This window comes from Drosophila miranda, chromosome 4, assembly GCF_003369915.1.
Source record: "Drosophila miranda strain MSH22 chromosome 4, D.miranda_PacBio2.1, whole genome shotgun sequence".
Classification (NCBI taxonomy): domain Eukaryota; kingdom Metazoa; phylum Arthropoda; class Insecta; order Diptera; family Drosophilidae; genus Drosophila; species Drosophila miranda.
The window spans coordinates 30,355,902-30,382,388 of NC_046677.1; the positions used below are offsets into that span (position 1 = coordinate 30,355,902).

At 45.0% G+C, this 26,487-nt stretch overlaps 1 protein-coding gene across 1 annotated transcript in view; it reads left to right on the plus strand.

The window, feature by feature from the left end:
• LOC108163840 (putative neural-cadherin 2) overlaps positions 1-26,487 on the plus strand; it is a 116,948-nt gene that overhangs the window by 20,642 nt on the left and 69,819 nt on the right. Inside the window, exons 3-4 of the mRNA XM_017299353.2 lie at positions 10,767-10,808; positions 22,398-23,153. Coding sequence (XP_017154842.1) covers positions 23,099-23,153 — 55 coding nt within the window. The 5' untranslated portion in view covers positions 10,767-10,808; positions 22,398-23,098. The remainder of the gene's footprint in view (positions 1-10,766; positions 10,809-22,397; positions 23,154-26,487) is intronic.

Sequence of the window (26,487 nt, forward strand, 5' to 3'; positions counted from 1 at the left end):
CTGAAGCCGTATTGGTTTGGTGAAAGTCCCCCAGCATCCTCGACGGCGTTGTCTAGTCTTCTACGGATTATCTGTTCCAGAGTCTTCCCCAGCGAGTCGATTAAGCAAATCGGTCGAAACGAGGAGGGATCGTCCGGCGGCTTTCCTGGCTTTGGCAAGAGCACCAGGTGTTGCAACTTCCACTGCGGCGGAAATAGTCCTTCCCGCAGGCACTGCGTGAATGCCTTAGCAAACTCGTGCGGGTTGTATGCCATCGCCAGTTTTACCGCACGGTTGGGGATTCCATCAGGGCCTGGAGCCTTCTTGGCCTTTAAGCTTTGGGCCAGGGCGACGATTTCGTCCTCCGTGACCGGTTCGACCGAGTATGCAGGCTGGTTTGCGACGGCACTGCTGGCAAGACCGTGAGCCCCGGATGGGAACAATGCCTCAACAATCGTCCGCAACTGGTCTGGGTCAGACGGCGACCCCGCGTTGCTGCCATGAATTCGCTTCATTACCGTCTTGTAGGCACGTCCCCACGGATCCTTCTCGGCTGAGTCGCAAAGCTGCAGGAAGCACTCCCTCTTGCTCTCCTTGATGGCGTTCTTTAGGGCCTGTGTGCGTGTGTATGCGTGTGTGTGTGGCTCTTAATTCCACTCGTGTGTTTGTGGGCGAAAAAACAATATTTATTGAAATTTTTGGGTAATGACAAAATAAAAGCGAATGACACACGAGCGAATGGCATAAAAAGAAACGCGTGGGTGAATCAAATTAAAATCGCGCACACATTTAATATTCATTGAAAACATTTTGTAACAGCAATAATAACGCTGCCATCGAAATTGAGTGGCTACACGGGGATATATTCGTGTGTACTACCGCAAACCGAAAGGAAAATAATGGAACCTCCCATTTTGATTAAAATTTGAATATCTTCCTGGGCTAAAGATATCCCTGGGTGTGGGCTGATCCTTGAGGAAAGTTCCTAGAACATTCCAAGGAATATTTCATGAGTACTTTTTCTCGAATGAGTTACCTTTGCATTCCAGTGAGTGGCCTCATGATTCACTTCATTTGGCAACTTTAATTCCCACCCAGACACACTCGCACATGCCCACATATCATATCTGTCTTGGGCATTTGATTAAACGTCTATTTCTAGCACATGCTTATGCCGCACGAGGGCTACGGCGAGTATATTATATATGGGAGGGGGGGTGTATATAGCCATGCATCTATCAGCTATAATGAATTCAATTAATTTACTCTAGCCAAAAATGTTAGAGGACACACACACACACACGCACAGCCCCCTGCTCGTCGTCTGGGCCTCATTATGATGAGTGATTGTGGCTGCTGGCCGTGTCTGCGTGTGTCGAAGATTTCTCTCTTGCAATACCCTAGCACGGGGGTATATCCTTGCAAAGCAAAGAGGAAAGATGCTATGCTAACCATGGCTCTAATGGTAACAATGTCTCTGTTAGGGTATCTCCATCTTCGGCTCTCGAAAACCCACCGTTTCTTCTCATTTCTTTTCTTTGTTGCTTTTGTTTGACTCACGTTCCTTGCGGTTTTATTAATGTGTGCTAAATGTGCCGTCTACTCATAATATACGATCCACTCATTCATATACACTTATGCACTTCAGCCACGGCCCCAGAGCCATTCGCTGGCTTGTTTTTATGAACTTGAGGTTGTGCCCTCGTCTCTATACACTCCGTGCACTGCGCTCGCTCCTTTGTGAGTGATTTGTTTGCCCAAGATGATGCCAAGGCCATCTCTGTGAAGTGTATGTTTATACATCTCGAGTGCCGGCAATTTTCATGTGATTTTTCTCTCGCCCTCTCGCTTTAGGTGCCAGGACAATAACCCGATGGCTATTTATTATTTTTGCCCGACTTTATACAGGAGAAATGGGGTCATCATGAGAGGGAACCCGCACTCGCAGAGCTTTCCTGTCGATTTCCATTATGATTTTCAATTGAGCCGATCTAATCGAATAAATTCTGAACCGTATCTGTGTTGAAATCATTTTGGGTCCCGCGCTGCTTCCTCGATTTATTTTTCCAAAAACCTGCAGCCAGCGACATTTCAAAAGCCAATTTCACTGGGCTCCAATTTTCCGCCCGAACCCAAACTAATGCATAATTAGTGCAATTTCCGCTGCTGTCAATGAGAGCGGGACATTTTCACAATTTTCGCCGTGCGGCAGTCCCGGGCTGGAAAATTTCGTTGCCACTGAAATGTCAAAAAATTTACGTAAATTAGGGGGAAAATTTATTAAATTGAAAGTTTGCGGCCAAAGCCCTATTAAGGTTTACGGCCCACAAAAGCCCTAAAACTACTGTCCAATGGGCTCGTCTAATCCCAATATTAATATCAATCTAATATCAATTTTCCCTCTCCAAAAATGTTATATTGGAAGGCTTATACGATTGCTTTCCAGTGTGCCTTTTCCCCTATTCTGTAGTCAAGTGTAAACTGCATTTGCCATAAAATATTTTCCATGTTTTTTGGCCAAAGAAAAAGCTGAAAAACAAATAAACATAATGCGTCTATTTGCCACTTAATGAATTTTTTCCAGAGCAACAAACAAACTCAAAAAATCTACACAAAAAAGGAGAGATGGCAAAAGTCGCACGGAAAGAGATAGCAAAGGGAGCGAGGGTGAGAGAGGGAGAGAGCAAATGGCAAACCTGTGTCCTGCATTGTTCGGCGGCAACTTCATTTCTTGGCTTTTGCCAACTTTCAGCTTTCAGCTTTTGTCGCGCCCTCTCCGTCGTGCCCCGGCCAAGTGGCAAATAAAATATCGCTGCCACTTCTCCAGGGTGGGATGGGGGTTCCGCTCCGTTCCGTTCCGTTTCAGGGGAGGGCTATGGCATGCCTGGTAAACAAGGTCTAGGGGCTGGCGCAGTGGATGCTCTGGAAAATTTCCGCTTCTGTCTGCCAAGTTAAATGTAATTGTAATTTTTAATTTTAAGTGCTGTGCCGAAAAAAACAGTAACGAGTGAATGCGGGGAAATGTTCTGTGCGCCAGCATTACAAATGTTAATTGCGCAACACATAACTCATAGAGCAGGAGGCGATTCCGGGGGGCGGGGGACCGGAGATGTCTGCTCGCAGAAGGCGCAGAACTTCCCTCCGAAGCAGTTTTAACGAGTTCCACAGCTCCTGGATATTTTGAGAGCGAGGAAGGAAGGGTTTCCCATTGTCATTGTGATTGGTCTCTCATAGGAGTATTCATGAGCTCTTCTGATGGTTCTCTTTAATCTTGAATCTGTTTGGCAACTCAATTCCTACCCCTAGGAGTCCCTTTACTCTCTGACTTGCTCTTGATTATAATGGTTAATTTCTAGTGGCGGGAGGGCCTCTTCCAGGGCTCTGCCGAGTACCTGCTGTCACACGAGGAGGATGGGAGGCCGCCACTCAAAGGGGGACCTGCACAAATGTTTGCGATTGTCAGCGCGGCCCCATAAACTGCACGCTTCCTGTGTGTCCGCAAAGGGTGTCCCTGTGTCTGCCCTATAGGATTTCTGCACTTATGCCTTTTGTGCGATACTTATGGGCGGGACTGTATCAGATAAAAGGAGGTCTGTCGCCGGCGCGCGTTTGCCATCGGCTTGCAGCCTGCTGCAGGGCAAAGCATAAATTTGGCGTGTAACGGGGCCCACATGGGGGCCGCCCCCCCCTCTCTTTTGGAGGCACCCGCACTGGCCATTGTCCAGTCCAGTCCCTTTTGTGCCTCGACTGTTTTCGCTTTTCCAGCAATTGCAATTGTTTTCTATGCTGCCAGCCAGCAGCCATGATACGGTCATGACTTGCCACTCCGCTATCTTAGCCATTTGCCCTCGTTTCCCCTGCAGCCCCCTCTCTCCCTCCTCAGCCATTATTCCAGCTGTATCTGCCATTGTCGGTTTTAATTTTCACCCTCCGTGCGGCATTGGCTGCGATTTTAATCAGCCCGGAATCGTTGAATGCCGGCCACCATTGCCAGCAGCAGGGTCTGTTGTGCTGCTCACTTGTAGTTGATTATCGCATTTGCACTTTGCCACCTTCCCTTCGCCCCACGCCCCCAAGCCTCTAATGCGGACTGCTTTACGGCCCAATCATCAATAATCGCTTAAAGGCTTATGGGCGATGGCTTGGGAGATTTAATCTGTGACTTCAATCGAGGCAAAGGCAAGGGAGAGTTGGGTATTGTTTTATTTTTTAGAGAAGTAATTTGTATATCATAAATGAACAGGTTTTTCCTCCCATTCAGTAGGCAATTGAAGTAAGAGGACGAAAAATAGTTTACAGAATTAAATAATTATGAAAAATTTCGAATAGAAGGTATCCTAAGACACAGAAAATGTTTACAGATAGATTTCGGTTTATTGTATACCAATTTTTGCTGCTTTCTGTAGATAAATTACAAATATTGAGCACATTTTGTTCTCTAGAATACAAAAACTTCAAAAACAACACACATTTTTGATGGTTGAGCACTGTAGAATTTTACATCTCTCATTACCAAAAGTGGATTTTTAAGACTCTGCTATTTGAATATTTTTAAATTTTATAAAAATTGCAAAATTAAGAAAGATATTAAAATTTTATAATTATTTATATTTAGTACAAACAAAATATATAAAATATAAAAATGTATACATTTCAAATCTTAGAAATATTTATAAATTTAATAAATATTTATAAATTTCATACATTTTTATATTTTGTATAATTTGCTTGTACTAATCTTTTCCAAAAAAAAATTAAAATAATTTTAAAATGCTTCAAAAAGTATCTAATCAGCACCTTTCCTCTATCACCGCAATCAGGAACCACAACAATCACTCCTACTACGCCTCCTTGATCTGAAATCTATTATCTACCCATTTCCCTAAGATCTTAATAGTTTGGATACCCAGTCACATAGGCATAAAAAGCAGCCAAGATGAACACCAAATTTCCCCTCATTTACACCCCAAACCACAACTCTACCGACATTGAACACTACCTAAAACAAGTCCTCCAATCTAAACAAACCGACCTCCTCACAAACACCTCTACATGGTACCAACAAATTAGCAACCTCGCTACCAACAACAATACTACCAAAGAACAATATCCTTAATACCAGGCACCAGGTCATAGTTAATAGGCTGAGAATGGGCCACACCAAGCCAACCAACGCCCACTACTCGTACATTGACTAAACATTGCCCAAGACATGTCCATTGTGCAGCATCGCGAACATAGACTTACGACACATACTATACACCTGCCCCTTACTCCTCACACTTCTCCTCCCTATCATTCCAAAACAAAGACCCCATGCAACTCATCTCAGACCCCACCAACGCAAGTTCCAAAACTATCCTCCAATTCCTAGTAACCGCAAATCTCCTCCCAACACCTTTGTTAATATGTATAAAATCTGGCCCAATTACCTTACCTGGCTTAAGGCCTCAGTAGCTATAGCTCCAACACTTTTTGATATTTAGTTTCAACTAGCTATTAGCATTTCATAAATAAATAAATGTTTAAATTTAAACGTAATTTGACAGCAATTTTTACTCCTTTATTAATAGAGCAAAATACGAGTAATAGAAGAAAAAAAAGCAGAGGGAAAACAATTGCCGCTCGTATGAGATAAGAGTTTATTTTGAAAACAGTTTACTATACAACTCTGTACAACCAGGAGCAGTGGTTTTATTTGTGCCCAAAGATAGGCAGGGGCGTGGCAGGGGGCACGGCAGTGTTTCTGTTCCATGGATTTGGATTTGCTGCAGGGGGCCTGTTCTGTCCTAAACGCATTGCCAATCACAGCAGCGGCAGAAACAACATTCCCCAAAGTGGTTAGGTGGGGGGTGGGGGAGGGGGGAGGGGGATGAGATAACTCCCAAAAAATAAAAACCGGAACACGAGCAAACAGATAACAAATTAAAAATCTGCTGTGTTTGCTTACATTGCGTGTGTCCATGTGTGTGTGTGTGTGTGTGTGTGTGTGTGTGTGTGTATCTGTGGCCGGAACTCTGACAGAACCCCAGGCCGGCCCCCCCCCCCCCCCCATCACACCAGCTGCAGGATATTCCATATGTTCAGTAATATTTTTTGGTTACATAATTATTTTGGTTTGGCCTCTGGCGGATGTGGCCGCTTAACTGCATTTGGTCGGTCGGGTTGACTTTGGCGGGGACTCGGAAAATGCATTTGATGAAAATTTATTCCTCCCCAGCCCCAGCCCGTGCCACCAAAAGGAGGGAGAGAGAGAGAGCGGGAGATTCAATAAAAGCGAATCCCGCTTTCCCATTGTCGGGCCTGTGTCGGCGGTTCTGGTCAATTTTTCTAGCTAATGATTTGGTTTCCTGTCGGCCAAATGTGTGCGTGCCTGAATGTGGTTCCCCCTCTCACTCCCCCCCCCCCCCACTATGTGTCTTTGTGTGTGTGCTAAATTTATGGCTTGCCAAGTGGTTAATTGTGAATGCGAGTTCGCGGCTGGGGCGCTGAATTGTGGATAGGCCGCTGGATTACAAGTGAAATGGGTTGGAAATGAAAACGGGAGGAACACTAGCAGCTTGGGCGGGAAATTCTGTTTGTGGAAGCGTCTCTTTGAAGCCCGAGCAACGCTTATTGAAGTTCCTGAAGTTTCCAGGAACATTTCTGCAAGCAATTTCCATGGAAATGTACGGGAATTGCTCATTGAAGTGGCATTACTAATTCCCCATTCTCTGAGCCTCGGACTCGGCAAATCCATAACTAATGAGGTTCCACCTCCAGCCTCCACTCGCCGGCAAGCGGCAAGGCGCTGCTTTGCATATATGCATATGTATCTGTGTATCTGGGTGTATCCCCATTTGAGATACAGCCCAGGCATTCCCCCGCTTGGGTCAGTGGGTTGTTCGATCCCGAAACACCACCTAATGAGAAAACCCTGTTAAATTGCAAATTTAATCCTCGAACGCTGGGAGCAACACGCACTGCCAGCTCCCCCGATGATTCCTCGGCTCGGACGCCTCGGAGCGGCGACAAACTGTCAATCTCTAAGACCCCCGTAAACCCAGACCAAACTAAAAACCGAACTGAAACATGCACAGGCGATTGAATCAATTAAAAGTTTGCCGCACAAGTATGCAACACCAGCGTCAAGAGTGGAGAAAGCCAGAGAAATTTTTGGTAAATTTACCCAAAAATTAAGAACAACCAAGCAACTGCATTCCCAGAGGCAGTCAGGGGGGGGGCGGGGGGAGCAAGGGGAGGGCCAAAGTAACTTCAACTTGGATGATAGGTAAAGTGCACAAGTTGTGGCAAATATTTTGAGCGCACTTTATTGACCAATAGTCGCACTCGTGCTGGAACTCGTACTCGTCCTGGCACTCGTGCTCGTATGCGTTGTAGCTGCCAGTCTGAGGGGCAAGTGAGTGGCACAGGGAGGACAGCCATCGATGTGGGTTCTTGAGCAGCTGCTGGGCACACGAGGAGGGACAAGAAATGACTGACTCCTGACAAACTTCCATGCAGCTCCTTGCAGCTCCATGCAGCTCTTGCAGTGTGCACTGAATGGGAAAGATTGACATTTTTTAATTGCAGACAAGAGTTGGAAAAGCCATTAGGTCGTGTGAGTGGATAAACTCGAAGATTAATCAATTATTGTTAAGCTGGGGATTGAAAACAATCCCCCAGAGGGAGACAAGAGTCTTCCGGTAATCCCCCGAGCTGTAGAGCTGCAGAGCTGCAGACTTCAGGGGACGCCACAGATTGCATGCGAGTGGCAGGAGCACTCGTAGAAGCCATACAAATTGATGGTTTTGCACATTTACAGCCCGCATGCAAATGAAGAGCCCAGACAATTGCATTTTGTGTCAACTGAAATGCAATCGCTGGAAATTTTAATGAAATTGAACAGAGTTTGTGCGCTGCACGAGGCATAAAATAAGAAGTAATTGGCAAGCAGTAAAAAATGGCCAAGAAAAATAAGAAAGAATGGAAATCAGTTGGCTGGGGGAGAAGGGGGTTCCGCAACGACAGCCAATGGAAATGGAAATGGAAATGGAAAACTTGCAGTCGTCGTACGTCGAATCTATTTGCACAAAGTGTTCGTTAGAAAATGTTTGCATAGCAGCACTCAACGTCATTCAAAACACATGTAGAAAGGGGAAGGGCTTGGATAAGGGCTGCCGAGGCTGCCCCGAAGACTGCTGAGGCTTTGCCGGAACGGAGGCCGTGCGGAAGACTTCGTCGGCGATCTGCTTGAGTGCGGGAAATCAAAGAAAATCAATAAAAGGCAAATTGACGTGGCAAAACAGAAATGTGCATCATTTTCACTTTATGCAAATTGCAAAATGTGTGATGAAGTCGACAGCAGCGATGATGGCAGTGGTCTCCGTCCCGGTCCCCGTCCCGGACTCAATCTCGAGCGGAGTACGGAGTGCCAATGCGAATGCGACTATGAGTATATGAATGAATACAAATAGATGGTAAGGGGAAGGGGAAGAGGAGACACTGTGTGTGCGCGCGCCTGCCACTGTGTTTGTCATGTGTAAATGCAATGGCTGACAAAAGGCATTTGCATATTTAATGTTATTACGTTATTTTGCATGGCATACAAAAATTTATGTTTGCATGCGACAAAACTCTCAGAAATTTTCATGCTCATGCGAGTAACGGTAGACGGTAGACCGTACAGCGTACACCGTACCCCATGGCGTATACGTACTCCCATATTCGTTATATTTTCGCCACAAATTTCACAATAATTCCGTTACAACTTTTTAGCAGTGGGACTCGTTGGGATTCTTGTTCGCCATCGTCATCACCATAAATAATAAAATTATTGTGCTGCCAGTTTGAATTTACGCCCATTTTCCACCACCGCCGCCGCCGCCGCCCGTTTCCCATTTTCCGGCAAACGCCAGGAAGAGACCATGGAATAGTGGAGTAAATATTGAAAAACCGAGCGACGAAAAAGAAAATGAAAATGCCATTAAAAACACGTTTCAGATTTCATGATGAGAATAGTGTGGCACGGCTCTCTGGCGAGGAGCATTTATCCCGCCACTATCTGTGTGCCCCCAAGTCATCAAGTCTGATTGGGATACAAAACTATCACTGGATGCGGCGGGGGCACAGGGGGGGCTATGAATGTCATCATCATTGAAGGAGAGCGAGTGCGAATCAATAATCCAGTGGTTTCCGGGTTAAAGGGTTGCTTAAAGCGACTCTCTCTAAGGGATAATGGCCACTGAGGGAGATAAAATTTAATGTAGCATACTTTCCAGCGCAGATGGAATATATATCAGCGAAAGGCAGTCCTCCGCCACTTATAATTTTAAATTCTGTATCATCATAATCAAAGCTTAATGTAGTAGCACATACGCCATAGGATCTGCCTCAAAGGACACGCACATGGCTCTAGGAGTAGCCTCCTCAAAAGACGCCCACACAGGGCTGCTGCTGCCTCAAAGGACGCCCACACATGGCTGCTGCTGCTGCTGCCTCAAAGGACTCGCACACGTTTCTGTGCTCAGAAGCGAGCGGCCAAAAGGCAAAGTGTGACTCCAGTCACTTGACATTGGCAGGAAACCAAAGGCCAAGTCAAGAGTGCGATAGAGCCCTGGCCTACATACATTATATGGAGACCAGCAGCCAGGATGTGTGTTAAACAAGGATACATATACCAGAGGGGAAAAAGCAGGCAAAGGGATTGTGGCAATGGAGCGTCGGTGGCATCCTCTGGCCGACAATCATGGCAACCGCAAATCATCATGGATATTTCGAAAATTTCATTACGTTGTTAGGCTGTGCATTGGAGTAAAGGTGGATCCATCCAATGCCGCCCACCCTGCGCCCCCCTTCTTACTTTCTCACTGCTTTTTCTGACTCTGGCTCTGGCTCTGGCTCTCCCAGTGTGCACTTGGCTGAATGTTATCTACCATTCCAAATGATGTCAATGAATGGTTAGATGAGGTGTGCATGTGTCTGTGTATTACATAGCTCCACACACACACACACACACACACACACACACATACACCCCCAGTTAATGACGTCTCTGGCTCTGTGCAGTGGAAATTCCCTAGAAGCCAGGAACAGCCGTACAGCCGCCTTCCATTTCTACCATTTTCCCCCAAACCATTTCCCTCTGTGTTTTTTGTTTTGTTTTTGTTTTTGTTTTTCTCCGGACCTCCCGCCTGTAGTAGCATCCCTAGTAGCATTCTGGTCTATTGTCTCATTGTCTGTGCGCTCATGTATGATTTTTTATTATAAATAAGCTTGTAGGCATGTGTCGGGCCGGCAGCAGCAGCAGCAGAGTCTGGGGACTGGGGACTGGCAGAGGAAGGCCCTGTGTGCCAACTAAAACTCGGGCCGTAATCTGAAATGGTAGCAGCAACAACAATGTCTGGCAATCATGTTGTAGCTGCCAGCAACAAAAACATCACCAGCAACAATAGTAATAACATCAGCAACAACAAAAACAAAGAGTAAATGTGTTCTGGCATTAAAATTTAAGATTTCAAGGAAACATTGGCCGGAATTTCATTAGATGAATGCTGAGGGCTCTGTTGACTTTAAGCAGGAAGCCGTCGAAGGGAATGGATGCATATGCGATTAGGAAAATATGGATTTGTTTTTCATTTTCTGTGCAGGAAACTAAATCTGAAATTGATGGATTACCAAGTTTTCTTGTGCCGCATAAAACTATCAGAACTGCATGCGATTTTCTCTGTAAAACAGGGGATTTTATTCTTCATATTGGAATGCAAAATTAATGCATTATTTTCCATATTTTCTCTCTTTCGTTTCAGTTTGAAAAATAAACCCAAACTTGGAGACAAATCCCTAGAATGGTAAGCAAATTCCATCTTCTATCCCACGACACCATAAAGGACCTTAAATAGACCTCATTGAGGCAATCTAAATGCCAAGTACTCTCTTAATTTATTTATGAAAATGTATTTCGAGTATTTGCCTGCAATTCGCATTGAGCACCCATAAATACCTTGAGCAATGGCCGTGGCCTTACAGCGCAAATCTGGGCAATTTAATAAAAAATAAAGACACAATCTACATACACGAGTGTGGAGTACCGCCCACACACACACACACACCCGGCCCTGCCTGCTGCATTTGTGTGTGGAAACCAATTTGGGGTTTATTTAAAAATTTCCCAGAACCAGAGACGAGCACAAGAAGAACAAAGGGGCGGAAAATCAACCTTTCACCGGCACACAATTTGTATTTCTAAATCGCAAACAAATCGAAAGCCGCAACCGCTCCAGAGTCCTGGCTGTCTGTGGAAATGTCTCAATTGCAGAAGGAGCTGTGGGAAACCAAAGCAAAGGCAAAGGAAAAGAGAAGTGCCTTGGGCTTATTTGTCGATTGTTAAGAGGAAGGCGATGCAACACTTTTTCCTCAATCCCCAGGTTTAAATGAATAATGGCAGAAAGGCACCCACCAGCTCCGCCTCTGCATCCGCTTCCGTTCAAGCCAATCTCAATCTCTCTCTCTCCAGGCCCTAGTCCCGTTGCTGGTCGCAATCCCAAACACCTCCTGGAAACTGTGGCAGCGTCATTTCCATCAGTTGATTGCCATTATGTTGTTAAGGTGAAAAGCGCAGTGACATTGTTGTAGATGTTGTTGCTGCTGTGGCAGCTGTATTGTGACACCTGAGGCAGCAGCATGGTGGTGCCACGGTGCCACGGTGGCATGAATTGTCTGCCGTTTCTCTTATTGTTCTGTTGTTGAGTGGAAAATGAGTTTACACTTAAGTAAATCACTTTTGCGCTTTCATATTGACAAATGAAATTATCCTGCAACAGCCACAGGAAGAGAGACACTCGACACACGACACACGACACACGAGACACGAGACAGGAAAAGTTTCAGCCCCGAAGCACGCACACGTAACACATTGCGTATACGCAATGTATCTGCAATCCACAACCAGTGCTCCTTTCGTGCCATCTCCATCTCCGTCTCCATCTGCATTGTTAACTTGTTTATTAGTTTATGGAATGGGACAAGGGGGGCACAGAGACATGCCCGACCTGCCTGACCTGCACCCCAGTGACCTACAGTGATAAAGGAAACTTGATTTCCACAGGTCAGGGGAGGGGCGGGGAGGGAGAGAGGGGCGTACTCAATTTGCTGGCTAATTTAATATGCAGGCTGCAGCAGCAGCACGCCCAAAAAAAAAGGAGTAAAATAAAGGCATACCCGAATACATTGAGTTCTCGTAATTGGATTTTCCCAAAGTTATTGTCTTCAGGTCCCCACTCCCCACTCCCCCCTCCCGCCACCACCCCTTGCCTTACACACTGCATTTGAAATATCGGAAAAAGTTCTTGTATATTCTTTTTGCTGGAAGAAAAAGGGATAGGGTTCTGGGCACTCGCATGAGATATGCATGTTAAGTCATGGCTGACCAAGCATACGAAACTTTTAAATGACTTTTGCTTACTCTTCTGACCAGAGAACCAGGAGGGGGGGTGGGGTGTTGGTCCCACCGCAGCGACAGTTTCGTTTCTCGTATAAAACAATAACTTTTCGCATGTAAGTTTAGTTTAATTAAAAGTAAAGAAAGCTAAAAAGAATCGTCAACTCTTGCAAGTTGCATCCGCATTGCATTCGGAGACTTGTCGACACAACTATTTCAATTTATGTAACACTGCACGTCGGACTTGGCAACTTTTTGAATTCTTTCTGCTTTACTTCCTGCCGGAAAAAACCTACATGAGCATACTTTTTGCCATCACTGTGTGCGCGTGTGTGTGCCTGGAATATGTTAAACTTTTGTACATCCCCCAAAGCGGAGCACAAGTTTCTCTCTGTCTCCCGTCTCCCATCTCTCGCAGCCAATTATTTAGCTAATTTCACAGATTTCTGTGCAAGCTGCAGCCTCAAAATGAATTCCCTAAATATTTACCAAGTCTATCCATCTACAAACACAAACTCTCCTCATTTTCTGGCAGGGCTTGTCAACTCCAGCAATTACTCGAATTCTGACTGGTTTCGCTACCAGAAAGTGATTTTCTTTTTGTTTTACCAGCTTGTATTTCACTCACTCTCCCACTCAGAAGCACACGCCGGTTAAATTCCTTGAGCTTTCCGTCAGACGTCTATCACTTGCCGGGAAGACGGCTTGCTCCTCGACGCTTCCCGACTTTTTAAGCTGCTCTTTTGAAGTCTCTGTCTTACCTCTGTACCTCGGTACCCTGTAGGTGTGGCCTGAAATGGGGTTTTAGGAGTCACAAAAATAACACAAATTGGATGAGTTTGTAGAGCATAGCGTATGGATTGAGAGTAGAGAGATCTGCAGTTGATCTTCAAAGGCTCAGAGAGAGAATTGCTTTCCAAGAAGGGGGTATATATTTATTTGGAATATTTATATACAAAGTTATGCGTCATATTTCGTATCTCTCGCGGTCTAGTACCGAATACATTTGATTTCTATGTACTTAACCTCTCATATTCCTTCCTTTTTGGAGTATTTATAGAAAAAAACATTCGACAAATACACCCTCTTGTCATATGACGTATCTCTTCGCCATTCAAATTGGTCTAATTCCGAAAACAGCCCTACAGTCCGGCAAGTACTCCTTAGGGTATACTTTTATCTCTCAGTTTCTATCTATCTCTCTGTGGTAGCATCTTCTTGTTATGCTGATTATTTTTGGGTTGGCTGTTTTCTATATTTCACCGCACAATTTCCTGTCGCCACGAATTCGCAAAGTATTAAAGGTCTGACTTTTGTGTATTATTTTTGGAACATTTGGGTATAAATATACAACTGAAAAGTTATAAGAAGGAAGTGTTCCTCTCTTCGAAATATTCAGTCGTCTTTTAAGCATCATGAAAAATCCTTTCTAAGGAATTTTCTCTATAAAAATCCCCCAAGCAGATCTCCGATCACAAATAAACATTTCGTCATGGAAAAGACTTTATAGGCAGAGTGCTCCAAGGCTTTCGACCATCTTTCAAAGGGTATTACAACCATCGCCCTACCCACCGTTGCTATTCATTTCTTTGAAACATTCCTAACGCATCCTCCCCCCCCCCCCCCCCCCCCCCCCCCCCCCCACACACACACACCCACACACACTCTCGTAGCGGCATAATATTTATAATGAAAAGTGTGCAAAGTGCAGGCATAAGTTGCAAGTTTTTGCCAGGCCCTCGCTTCATCCGCATAACCGTACGGGAGCATGTATCCATAACAGCCCCCTTCCCCCCCGCCACAGAGAACCCCCCCTCTCCACTACTGAGTGCCTTGAACCTGCTGCACCTTCCGCTGTAACTCAAAATAGTTTTTGTTGGCATTTTGATAACGTGGAGTGGTGTACGGTGTACGGCAGTCCCTGCTATCAGCTGCTTCCTGTTGTTAAGTTTCTGGCAGCCAACTAGTGTGCAAAGTAGGTTAACAGCTGAGAACCCGGCTGGGTGCCAGGGGGGGGGAATTTAATGCCAAATAACGAGGAATATTGCTTAGGCAAAAATCAATTCAATTTCGAAAACACACAGCACAGCAGAGCAGAGCAGAGCACAGAACATTATGCTGATGCTCATTGTAATCTCTTCCGACGACCTCCCAGGCGACCCGACACAATGCCAAGTGGTTGTAAAAATCAAATGTTATAGACACAACACAGCACAAGGGAGAGGAGGGGAGGCCATGAACAAGGGCCAACACAATCTGGCCAACACAAAAGTCAATATGCATCCTGCTGGTGCATTTCTCAAGTTGGATAATGCTGTGGGAAGGCCTTGCCGGGGGGCGTATGTAAAGGTCCGGCGGGGTTCCCTTTTTTACATTCCCCACACATGCGAGGGGTGTTCGAGAAGTACTTTGGACTGGGGAATCGGCATATGTTGGAGGGAAACCCATGGAGCTGTTCCCTTCAAGCACCCCCCGTTCATTCCATACACCCACCACAGCATTTTGCAGCGTCTTAGTTTTTAGCCAGAGTGTTGTCCTCTTTTTTGTGTTAATCGTGTGCAAAAACAAAATGTACTCGAGTGGCAAAAGTTCCAGAAAAGCAGCTGCAACCAACTGTGAATGCAAACAGGAGAAACCAGCAGGCAGCAGGCAGCAGGCAGCAGGCTTCATACTCCAGGCTCCAGGAAGGAAACAGTTACTGAAAGACGCCCTAATGCGGTTTCCACACATCAGACCTCTCTCTATCTCCATCTCTGTCGGATTCTCCTGGCAGTTGTTCCTGAATTGCTGCCCCCAGAGTGCCTAATAGCAATTCAATTTGTTGTTAAACGTAAGCCTCAGAGTGGCAACAGCTTGAATTCGCACAGAGCCAGAAAGCTGGCAGGGCACAGGGACTTAAAAGGTACTTTAAAACTAGAAAGGTTCGATATGATTAATTTTCACATTCCATTACCATTTATGCCCGAGAGCCATGGCAGGAGTACCTTTAACGAAACAGAATCTGTTCCTTTGGCTCCTTAAACCTGCATTTATGATGATTATTTTGAATGGAGGCCACAGAAAATACTTGCTCTTGGGCAAATTTGTGAAATATTTCGGGTAATAATAGAAGGAATTCGAAAGATAGTAACACAATTCCAAAGGCCCTTCGCTGCAGAAAAATTTCCACAACTTTTATGTGGAGCACACTCCGACGAGTATCGTCTCCATTTCATTTCATTTCATTTCGTTTCGTTTCACTCATTCCAATTAGCAGCCAATCCACAGACGAATCAAATGGAAAACCATGGAAAATAAAGAAAAAAATTCGGCAGTGCCACAGTCGGAGTGAATCTATTATGAAACTAAAAGAGCAGGCGTGCCATTAGAAATGTGTTCCAGTCGAATATCAAATGAGGTTCTCCTCGGCGAGTGTTGAGCAATGGATGAATGAGGGAAAAGCTATTAGGACCAGTCGTAAATTCAACAGTTTATTGGCTCCCCCCTCTTCCGAAAAGTGCAGCCAAAATATTTTGCTCCTCTTAATTGAAAATGCACTTGAGCTTACCTTCTCGTTCCGTTGCTCGTCTCGTCTGGAGCATTTCTAATGAGCACTTAACAATTACGTAGCTCCCGAGTGGGGCGTCTCCGATGGTAAGGGAATTCTTCCTCATTTCTCTCTGTCCTTTGCCGGCCGGAGGAGAGACGGTAAAAAAGTTTAGCACATACTTTGCTCTACTTTATTTCCCAATGTCCTTTTAATCAAAAGGCAACTTGACCATTCCACCGACAAAGGCATTCCCATTCACATCGACAAGGAGTCGACAAGATGGAGCATTGAACAGCCATCGAATCGGACGATGAAGGAGCAAGGAAGGAAGGAGCAACGGCACTGGCACTGGCACTGGCACTGGGAACCATCTGGAGTGCACTTCAAGTCCAAGATGCACTCGTTTAATTGAGTGACCCAAAAATGAACGAGCTGCATGTTTAATTTCTCGCTCTTGTGCCTCTCAAGCACTGATTGAATTGCTCTTTAAATATTTAAAGATCTGCCTTTGGCAACGATTTGTTGTTCGTCCTAAGAGAGAGTCGGATCTAGCAGGTTGTTGGCCTAGAAATGGGGCGGGTTCCCATTAAATTTGTTCTTAAATTGCGACAGCCATTGAAGGACATCATCGTGGCTTCCTTCCGGCGGAGTCGATTGCATGTTGCTGGCGTATTAATAAACCAAAAGAAGTACACGGCACACCGGGAGCACTCATCCTGGGGGACCCACGCACAGCTCTGCCTCCTCCCTGACCGCCCCCCTTACCCTTAATGCGTGTACATAAAACCAAACTGTGATTTTCCCTTTTCCTTTCTGGGTTTCCTCTCCTCTCCACTCGTCCCCCTTTTTTTTGAATACATCATGAATTTATGCGGCCTGCAGGTTAATGATACGGATACGGCAAGAGCCTCGGAGAGCGGGGGAGCTAATTATGCGCATGTCGGGTGCTCAGCGGATGAGGTCATGCTCCAGCCACATTAGTTGTATTATTCTAATGAGCGAGGGACAAATTAATCGTGCAGAGGGAAAAGCGAATGAACCCAATGAAGTGAGGGAATTGCCAAATGAAAGGCCACTCCACAACCCCCACAAGAAAAGCACTTGCGGAAAATGGCCAAACATTAACACTACCAGCTGTTCGGATTTCCCCTCCCTTTCAGGTAATCGTTTTGCAGTTTTTCCTTTCCTTGGGGATTATTGCGGCTTTTATGCGACCCTTGATGCGCGATTGCTGTTGGTCATGGAATTGCAGCCATTTCAATAACAATCAGGACGCTTTCCCCTCTCTCCACACTCCTCTCTCCGCTCTCTCTCGAGGCACTTAATTTTTAATAACAACCATTTAAAGCGTGCCCTGCCGCCACTCGATTCGGATGCCATTACTTGAGTCAACATGCAATCAATGTGATATATTGTGCTCCAAGTGCAGAATAATGCACTACAATTAACAATAATTGCAATGCGAATGGAAGCTGCGGTCCGATTGTGGCGAAAATTGAATCATACATCATTGTAGGGTATCGCCCAGAGGCCGTTACTCTTCCATGGGGAGTACCACATGCCATACACTCTCTAGCTTTGGGTGTTTCAGGCCCCTACCTTCTCTTTAAAAGTTATCTACTATCTTTGCTTGTCTTCCACCTTTATTTGGCCTCGATATAAGTCCCCTGAGTGGTCCCCTTAGCCATCTCCAACTTCCCTAATTGACTTTTTCATAGCCAGAGATATCTGCTGGAACTCTTAAACACACGGGTACATAAATCAAATCAGAGAACGAGGCTATAACGTTGATCACGTAATTGATTATGTGATGTGCAGAGCTGTGGTGGTGCCAAGGGGGGGGAAGGAGAACACTCTAACCATTTCTGTTTCTCCAAGTGATTTCGCAATTAACAAGGAAAAAGTTTGCTGTCATTTCGGGAATGGGAAAGTGTCCCCTCTGGTATCAAAGAGGGGGCCAGCGGGCACACGCAACAACACACCAGCACGTGGGGCATAAAAAGTCTGGTCTTTGGGTCCAGTCCGACTGTTGGACTGTTGGTTGTCGCTGGGCTGCTGCTGGGACGTGACAATAAAGCGCCGAACCGTTAAACTATTGTGTGCCATAAGGATTAATGTCATTTACATAATTTCCCCATGTGTGAGTGAGTGGGGGAGTGGGAGTGGCAGCGGGAGTGGGTTTGGGTTTGGGTTAGGAGTGGATGCCGCTACAAGGCCTTGGCGAGGTGTTGCTGCCGTCAGCGTCCGTTAACCCAAACAAGCAGCCAAGCCAACCTCAACCCCAATCCCCACCCCCAACCCCAACCAAAGGAAGAACACGCATTTCAGCATTTCGGGGGACCACTCTCGCACGAGCAGCTGCTGCAACATGATTGAGCTTTCAGTTTGCTGGGTCCGGATTCCGATTCTCCCACGGACACTCCCACTCCCATTCCAAAAACCACCGCCCACCGCCAAACAAGTGGCGCCATCGGAAGCTGGAACCCAGGAACCATCGTCATCGCCATCGGCATCGCCAAAGGAATCCAAAATGTTTATCTGAACAATTTATGAACATTTCTCTCTCCCTGCTCTCTCTCCCTGCTCTCTCTCTCTGCTCTCTTTCAATCGCCAGATGGAATGAAGATTTGTTTTAATTGTTGCGAATTTAGGTGTGAAACGGAAATCCAGTCGACTGTAGCCCCAAAGCAATTCCTAATCAGTGCTCTAGGCCACGCCCCCGCACCTGTCTGCCCCCGAATCCGAGGCTGGGTTATCTGTTGGGGTTTTCCGTGGGATTTCCGTACTATGGCCATAATTATCCCTCTGACTTGTGCTCGTCCGTGCGTGCGTGTGTCTGTGTGTGTGTGTGTGTGTGTGTGTGTGTGTGTCGGGACATCAGTTGGAAATTTTTCGACAATTACAGGGACAACCGCAGTGAACAGTGAACAGCGAACAGTGAGCAGTGAGCAGTGAACAGCGTTGTCGTTGTCTGTCCATCATGCCATCATTCGCATTCGATGAAGTTGGGGCCATGGGGGGCACGGGGCTGCGTGGGGGAGAGCTTCAAAAACATAAAAACTTTGCCATGACACTGTCAAACCACAATGGAGTCGCTTGCCCTCCCCCTCCCCATTCGCCCACTTCCCTTGCAATTGTGAAACATAGTTTTCGGGTCCTGCTGCTGCTGCTGCTGCCGGCCCCGCCCCGCCCCGCCCACTCGATCCGGGCATGGCATATCTCAGTAGCGACAATTGCATTGGAAATTGGATTAAGCACATGCCACAAAGAAATCAACAGCAGCTGTCTGCCAGAGCTCCGAAAAGAACACTCTGTGGGTTCGGCCATGGCGACTGGCAGAGGATTTGCGACATTTTCTATGATAGGTGAATGGATAATAATATCCCAGGACATCTCAGAGGATATAGAAGTTTATGATAGAGATTGCTGAGATGCGAAATGGTATGGCGGGGGGGATGTATCTGTCAATAGAGATGGCACGATATTTGATGACATCAAAGACACTACGAATAAGACTTGTGGAGCTGTTTTTATCTCCTTTTATAGAGTGAAATATTGTCGACGCTCTACACACAATTTAATCCATAATTTCCATGAGAAATACATCTCAATTTATGCATATAAGCTATATCCCATTGTTCAGTAGATTAAAACTACGGTTTCAATAGCCCAAAATTGACCTACTACCAATCTACTCCGACCTACCTTCAATTCAAAACGATTCCAGAGGCAAATTTCAGTCATAATCTGTCGTAAAGTCCCACAAATAATCCATCAATGCAGTTAGGGCTCTGAAATGTTGCATCAGCTTGGCATTGCCTTGCCTCGTAAAAAATGCTGGCCATGTGTTGAACCGACAGTGACTATTGCATTACTCTAGATTCTGGGGGCAGACCGGCACTCCAACCACTCCCCTTGCCAGATCCCAGACGGCAGGCACCACAATCATAAAGAATCATAGAGAGAAATTGTTGAACATAGTCGTCATATCAAGCCATAACTCATGCTTTGTCCTTGTCTCCTCCCACCCTGTACCCATCCTTTTTTGGGGGTTCTGGATTTTGGTTTGCGTTGCGTTGCGTTGACGTGACGTGACGCTGGAGTTTTGCCTGGTTGGGCAATGAGAATGCCAGCCAGAGACGGGCATGAGTCTTAGTTTCTCAGTCGTCTAGTCGGGTTTTTCCTTTCGTACAGCCATAAAAATATATACACATATATATGAAGGGGGAATGTGCCGGGGATTACACGTGTCAGGGGTCGTGTCAATTTTCCGAATGAAGTGCAAGTTTCCCAATGAGAACATTTCGACATTGATTGGCGAGTCTTGAGGTCTCATAATCATTCAACAAGTTTTCGAGGATACTTAATTCTGCATTTCCAAGTTTCCACAACTAAAGACTCCTCTTTTTTTTGGGGCTCCAAACTAATTAGCCGTCTTAATGGAGACCGTGACGATGACACGCCAATGAGTTGTCGATGGAGATGCTAATGGCGACGATGAGGCAGCAGCAGATGCTGCCACACCACCGCGAACACGTTGAACATTAATAACTTGTGATTTATAGTGGAGGATTAACTTTTTCCTCTGCAGCCACTGATGCAGCACAAAATGGTGTTAAATTGCTCGCAGCTCGATGAAAGTTTCCCCCCCCCCCCCCCGACTGCCAGTGTGTACACCCCGGTTAGATGGAAAGTTTTCCTCAAAAAATCGGAAGGATGGGAAAAGTATTGTGATAAATGGTCTGAGATCAGCCCGTAATCCGATTAGTGGATTATAAATATCAACCAAAGTCAGAGTCAGAATCAGAGTCAGCCGCAGAGCAAAACAAACATCTATTTGGCAAAACGAAACGAAATCCATTTCAAGTGACAGCCAAAGACACTCGGGGATAATCACTGGAAACATTTGCATCCATTCCGGCTCAGACCAAACATAATGACAATGTCGGCTAGCCCCCAGCCCCCTCTCTCTCTCTCTCTAGCCGATTTCTAAACTGTCGCACACAAAGGAAAAGCCCCATGCAGGATAAGTCCCTGGCTTTATCCCCCATCCCCTGCTCCTCCTCCGCCCCATTCGCACTCATTGTACGAGAGCGTCTCGGCTGCAGGTCCACAATGCCACAATGCACAATTTTTACGCGCTCTACTTCATAAATTAAATAGCAGCCGAGTGACATGCGACTCTCGCACACGTCGTTGGGGAAGCATTATTGTCTTGTGCGGTTGTTGGAAAACAAAACGTCAAGAAAAGTAATTCATGGCACAAAAGCGACGGGCCGCGAGTCGAGGCGGGACAAGAGAAGGGACTATGCAGGACTAGACGGACTCCGAGCCGGCTCTAACTCTGACTCTGAGTGTGGCAAAGTTTCCCCCTCCTCACCGCACATTATCCGCCCCTTCACTCTGCTCCCCTTGTTTAGTATGCTGCCATTAAAGAGTAATTTCAATAAGAGCGACTGTGGGTTGACATCTTAAAGGGGTATCTTTGGGGCAAATACTCGCCTAGAAGTGGGTAATCCCGATCTCTGGGTACCGGATTTTATAGATGAATCATCCCTGCACTTGAAGAACCCTTTGGTTCTTGAAATTCTCATACATTTCGTTTGATGGAAAGACTGACAGTCCCAGGAATGTCCCAGGCTGTATCCCACTCTGAAAAGTGGCTACAAAAAATGATGGAAAAATGAATACTTGTCATGTAAATGACTCCTTGAAAAGACACTCCATAATTGCTTCGCAAAATTACACATTTTTGTCGCTTCAATTACTGGAAATACACACTCCCCTTCCCACCCCTTCCCTCCCCTGCCCACCCCTGCCGCGACTTCGGTGTGCTGTGAGCAAATTTGCCATTTTTATTGCATTTATTAATTATGCCCGACTGCTGTTTAACTCGTTTGCTCTTTTGGCTGTTTGGCCCATAAATATGTGCACAATATACATATTAAATATTTAAAAAAATGTGACACTCGTCCCGCCGCCACCGACTGTCCGCCGGTCCTCCCGTCCTCCCGTCAGGATGCCTGAATGCGGCAACAATTATTCAATTTGGTATTTTTGTTGTTGCTGCTGCATTTATTGCATTATTAATCGCACTTAATATTTCAGTTTGTCGCTTGGGGGCATTATCCATGGGCATTTTTATTTTCATTATTTTCATTATTTTCTTCTGTTCAATATTTATGGCGGCCATAATTTGTGTGATGTTTGGAATCGGCAAAGAGTCACTGCCACGGCCTTTGTCTGGAAGGATTATATTTAATCAATCGAACAGGTCGAAGCCGCAAAAGAACAACAAGTGAATGTTTGAGGATAATTAAAAATTGCAAATTGTAAAGCCTTTTTTTTCAAATAATTTCCATGGCTTTAAGGCCAGTGGAAGACCTTCTGCTTTCTACTTTCTACTGTCTCTTTTTCATCTTTTTTCGAATGTAATCTAATCCTTTTGCGCTTTCTCTTACTCTTTTCCAGCACAGCCAACAATTTAAGCTCTATTCAATGGGAAATACAAAATGGCAATAATTGCCAAATCTAGTTAAGGATCGTCCCCCAGAAATAGGGGAAATAAAAGATAATTTAAAGCCAACCCAGAAGGGCAGACCGCCCAAATTGCCACAGAAAATTGCATGCAACTGCAACAAGGCGACGGCGAAACATAGCCAAGGAGAGAGAGAGAGAGAGAGAGAGCAGGCGATAGATAGATAGCCAACAAAAGACGGCGACAAAGGACGCAGCAAGGACCAATCCTAACGGGGTCAGTCATTTACTGCACGATTGCCGAGTCGGGGCCAGCGAACTGAAAGTTTAATTGCCTCTCGTTCCTCCCCGCCCCCTCCCCCCGGAAAAACAGGGAAAAAAGAGAGAGAGAGAGAGAGAGGGGAAAAACTTGAACCGAATGCAACAATTAAAATCAAAAAGTTTTCGACAAGATGCTGCCGCTGCCTACGCTGTCGAGGCGACAACAATTCTCAACTGCTGAGCGAATCCATCGACAAGTCGCCGAGGAACACGAATAGGACCCAAGAATCTTCCACAGGCGGCAGATCTCAGTGGCAAGCGGAAGAAACCTTCAAAGGGAAGCCAACAGAGGGACAGATAGAGAGACAGATAGCGGAGAGCGGAGGCACGCTGGAGAGTGGCGAGGCCTCATAAATTGTCTGCTTCTAATTTGAATGGACTCGACAGCATTCGACATTCAAATGCATATTTGGAAACTTTTGTTAATTGGTAAGTGACAGTCCGTGTTATTCTATGCCTGATGGAAGCGAAAACTTGACCAGTCCTTGGCCAAACTTGGGCTCCCAGCACCAGTAAACAGCCGAGGCCCGAGTGGGGCAATGCGAATAACTGAATGCTAATTTCAAACTTTCAACGCATCTTGAAGGGGTTTAAAAATAAAAGACAAGAAAGGGTCTACCGCTGGGGGGGATGCAGCGCACTTGGGATGCCCTAACAGCAGCTGCTGTTGGGGCCAAAGGGGAGCCTGGAGGAAGGACTGGCCTGGAGATCCCAATCGAAGCTTTACACACACTTGCAGATCCCTTCATTCATTTAGAGGCATTTACCAACCGATTCTGTTGTGGTTTTGCCCAGATATATGCTCAAATCTTTGTTAAATTCCATTGAAATTTACATGATTCAGAAATACTGAATACCCCCTTCGAAAGGGTATAGAAAACACCCCCTAGAAAGCCCACAATGCAGCGGAAAAAAAAGGAACACCCGGCCATAGCAGACCCTCCAAATAAAGGGTTAAAAGTTGCCGCTCTCATATTTTTCTTCCCATTTTTGCCGCTCCTTTTTCCCCTCTGCTGTTCATATTTAACTTGGCCAAAGAGTTCTTCTTCTCAACTGTTTTTTATCGTGTGCTTTGTGCTGTTTTTCCTGCAAGGCTGGTTTAAATAGTACTTTCACCTACTTTCTTCCGAGAGTCCGACGCGACTCCCGTCTACTCGACTCGAGGAAGTTAAAGCGGTTGGAGAGCGGTAACCCGCAGGGCAATACATACGTACACCCCCTCGAGAGCATGTTGAGGCTTTTAATTATGAAGCAATCTCGCCGCGTGCATCCACCGGGCGGGCGTTTAGTTAATTTCTTCGTGGGGTTCAAGTTTATTAGAAGCCAGCAAGTTTTTCATTACTGGCAGAACAAGTTCTCAAAAATTAGTTGGAGAGAGCGATAAAAGAAGCTCCAAACTGACAAAATCTGATGAAATTGCTTGGCCAAATTAACAGGCAATCAATGGTTCAATTTCAATTTGTGGCCCGCATTCTGCTTCCGTTCCACTTTGACATGCGATATGCCACTGCCACTGCCACTGCCACTGCCACCGCCACCACATGCTCGGCACTTAATAAAGTTATTTATCTAGACCCCAGACTCCGAGGTGGAGGGCCATCCCCAGTGATTGATGACATCGATAAGTTCTTATAAATGGCAGACGCTTGTGCCAGACGTGCAGACATGCATCTGGCCCCGACAGAAGAGCTCAAGATCCACCGAAAATGTGCATTCCATGGCGAAAAGGAATGCCAGTCTCACCCACCTAAAACGAAATCCTGCATAATTACTCTCTCAACTGATTTCTCGACCCCAATATAAAATTCTACTGCACTTGAGACCGTAAAAAAAACGGCTAAAAGCGGGCTCGTAAAGTGGAAATTCCTGAAAACTTTGGCACCAAATACTTAGTTAATGAGTGGCTCATAAAAATCCTCATATATATGCCAGTAAAGGTCCTGCTCGGGACGGGAACAAACACAAACGTCAGACACAAACAGAAACCTCAACAATTAAACTTTGACTGAGTTCCACACAAACTGCCAGACCAAACTGCTTTATAATGTATGAAGGTTTTTCTGGCAATTGCCAAAACAAAATGACTGCAAATTGCACAAACAACACACTGCTGTGTCCCCCTGCTCTCCCCCTCTGTGTGTGTGTGTTTTGGAGTCATTGAAATGGACATCTGTGCAGTACTTTGGAGATGAGCACAAGAAAAGTGTGTGGCTCAGACATTTGGTTAAGTTGTGAAATCATTTTCGAAAAGTTTTTGCCAATTTTTAACTTATTTTTGACTCCTTTGCGAACAAAAAGTTGACAGTTTGCTAAAAAGCAGCAGAGGGAAGCATAAAGCGAGGGACCCATATCTATCTTCTAATAATTTCACATGGAAAACTCTCCACAAAACTTTCTAAAACATCAAACATCTTAACGAAGGAGTTCCTATAAAAATGGGCAAAGCTTTTTGCCATAAAAGTTTGCTCAGGGGAGAGTACGAGTATAAGAGCTTGTTCGGTATGCTTTCGGCTTTCGCGACACATTTACAAAGGGCAATGGCATATAAGACTTGCCTATAATATAAGATAAGGTTAATAGCAGCTTAGGCAGGAGGTTCTTATATCCCAAAAATTATTGTAAATTAGAAGAAAGAAAGAGAATTAAGTTAGAGAGAGTATAAGAAGAAATCAGAATGCTTTCGGTAAACTTTCGACTTTTGCAACACAAGTGGGCGACGGCATATAAGAGTTTCCTATAATATAAGTTAAAGATATACCAGCCTAGGCAGGAGGTTCATACATCCGAAATTTTGTTTATAAATTAGAAGAAAGAAACAGAAATAAGAGAGAATTGAATTAGAGACAGTATAAAAATAATTCAAAAAGCTTTCAGTATACTTTCGACTTTTGAGGCACAATTGTAAAGGGCGGTGGCATATAAGAGTTTCCTATAATACAAGAAAAAGTTATAAGACTTTAGGTAGGAGGTTTTATCTTCTATCCGAAAAATTATTGTTAATTAGAAGATAGGAAGAGAATTAAGAAAGAATTAAATTGGACGGAGTATAAGAACAATTGTAAAACCTTTCAGTATACTTTCCACCATTGCGACGCATTTACAAAGGGCGATGACTTATAAGATTTCCTACAACATAATATAAAGAAAAAAACTTTAGGCAGAAGGTTTTTATACCCGAAAAATTATTGTAAATTAGAAGAAACCCTTCCGAATGACATTTCGTATAATTTTCCTTGTAAGATAGAAGAGGTTTATCTATGCGTTGTATAAGTCCAATAGTTGTAGAAGACTTAATGATAACATATTCGTCTTTGAGTAGAATAGTTTCGAAATATAAGAGGTTTAGAAGACTTTAGGAAATCGAAATTAAACTTTTTATGGACTTTGAAAGTTCATGTTCTGTTATTTTCTATAGAGCTTTTGTAGCTTTTTCATAGGTAGGAGTAATATACAAGGACAAGCTATACAAGAATATACGAGTTTCGAACATCCTTTTTTACGTATAAGACCACCCGTACTGTTGGAAAGCATCTGCAGGGATATTATACAGTGACAGAGTTCAAAGCATACCGGAAAATGCTATAAGGGAGGTCTTATACAGTGTATAAATTCCCCGTATTGGTGCCATACTTTTCTCATATATCATTTTTAAGTTGTATAACAGAAAGTATGGGAATCTGAATGGGAAGAAGGAAGGAATCACCGGCCAGATCTAGACCGGTGCTCCAAGCCGCTCCCAGCCACTAGCCAAGTACAACCAGAT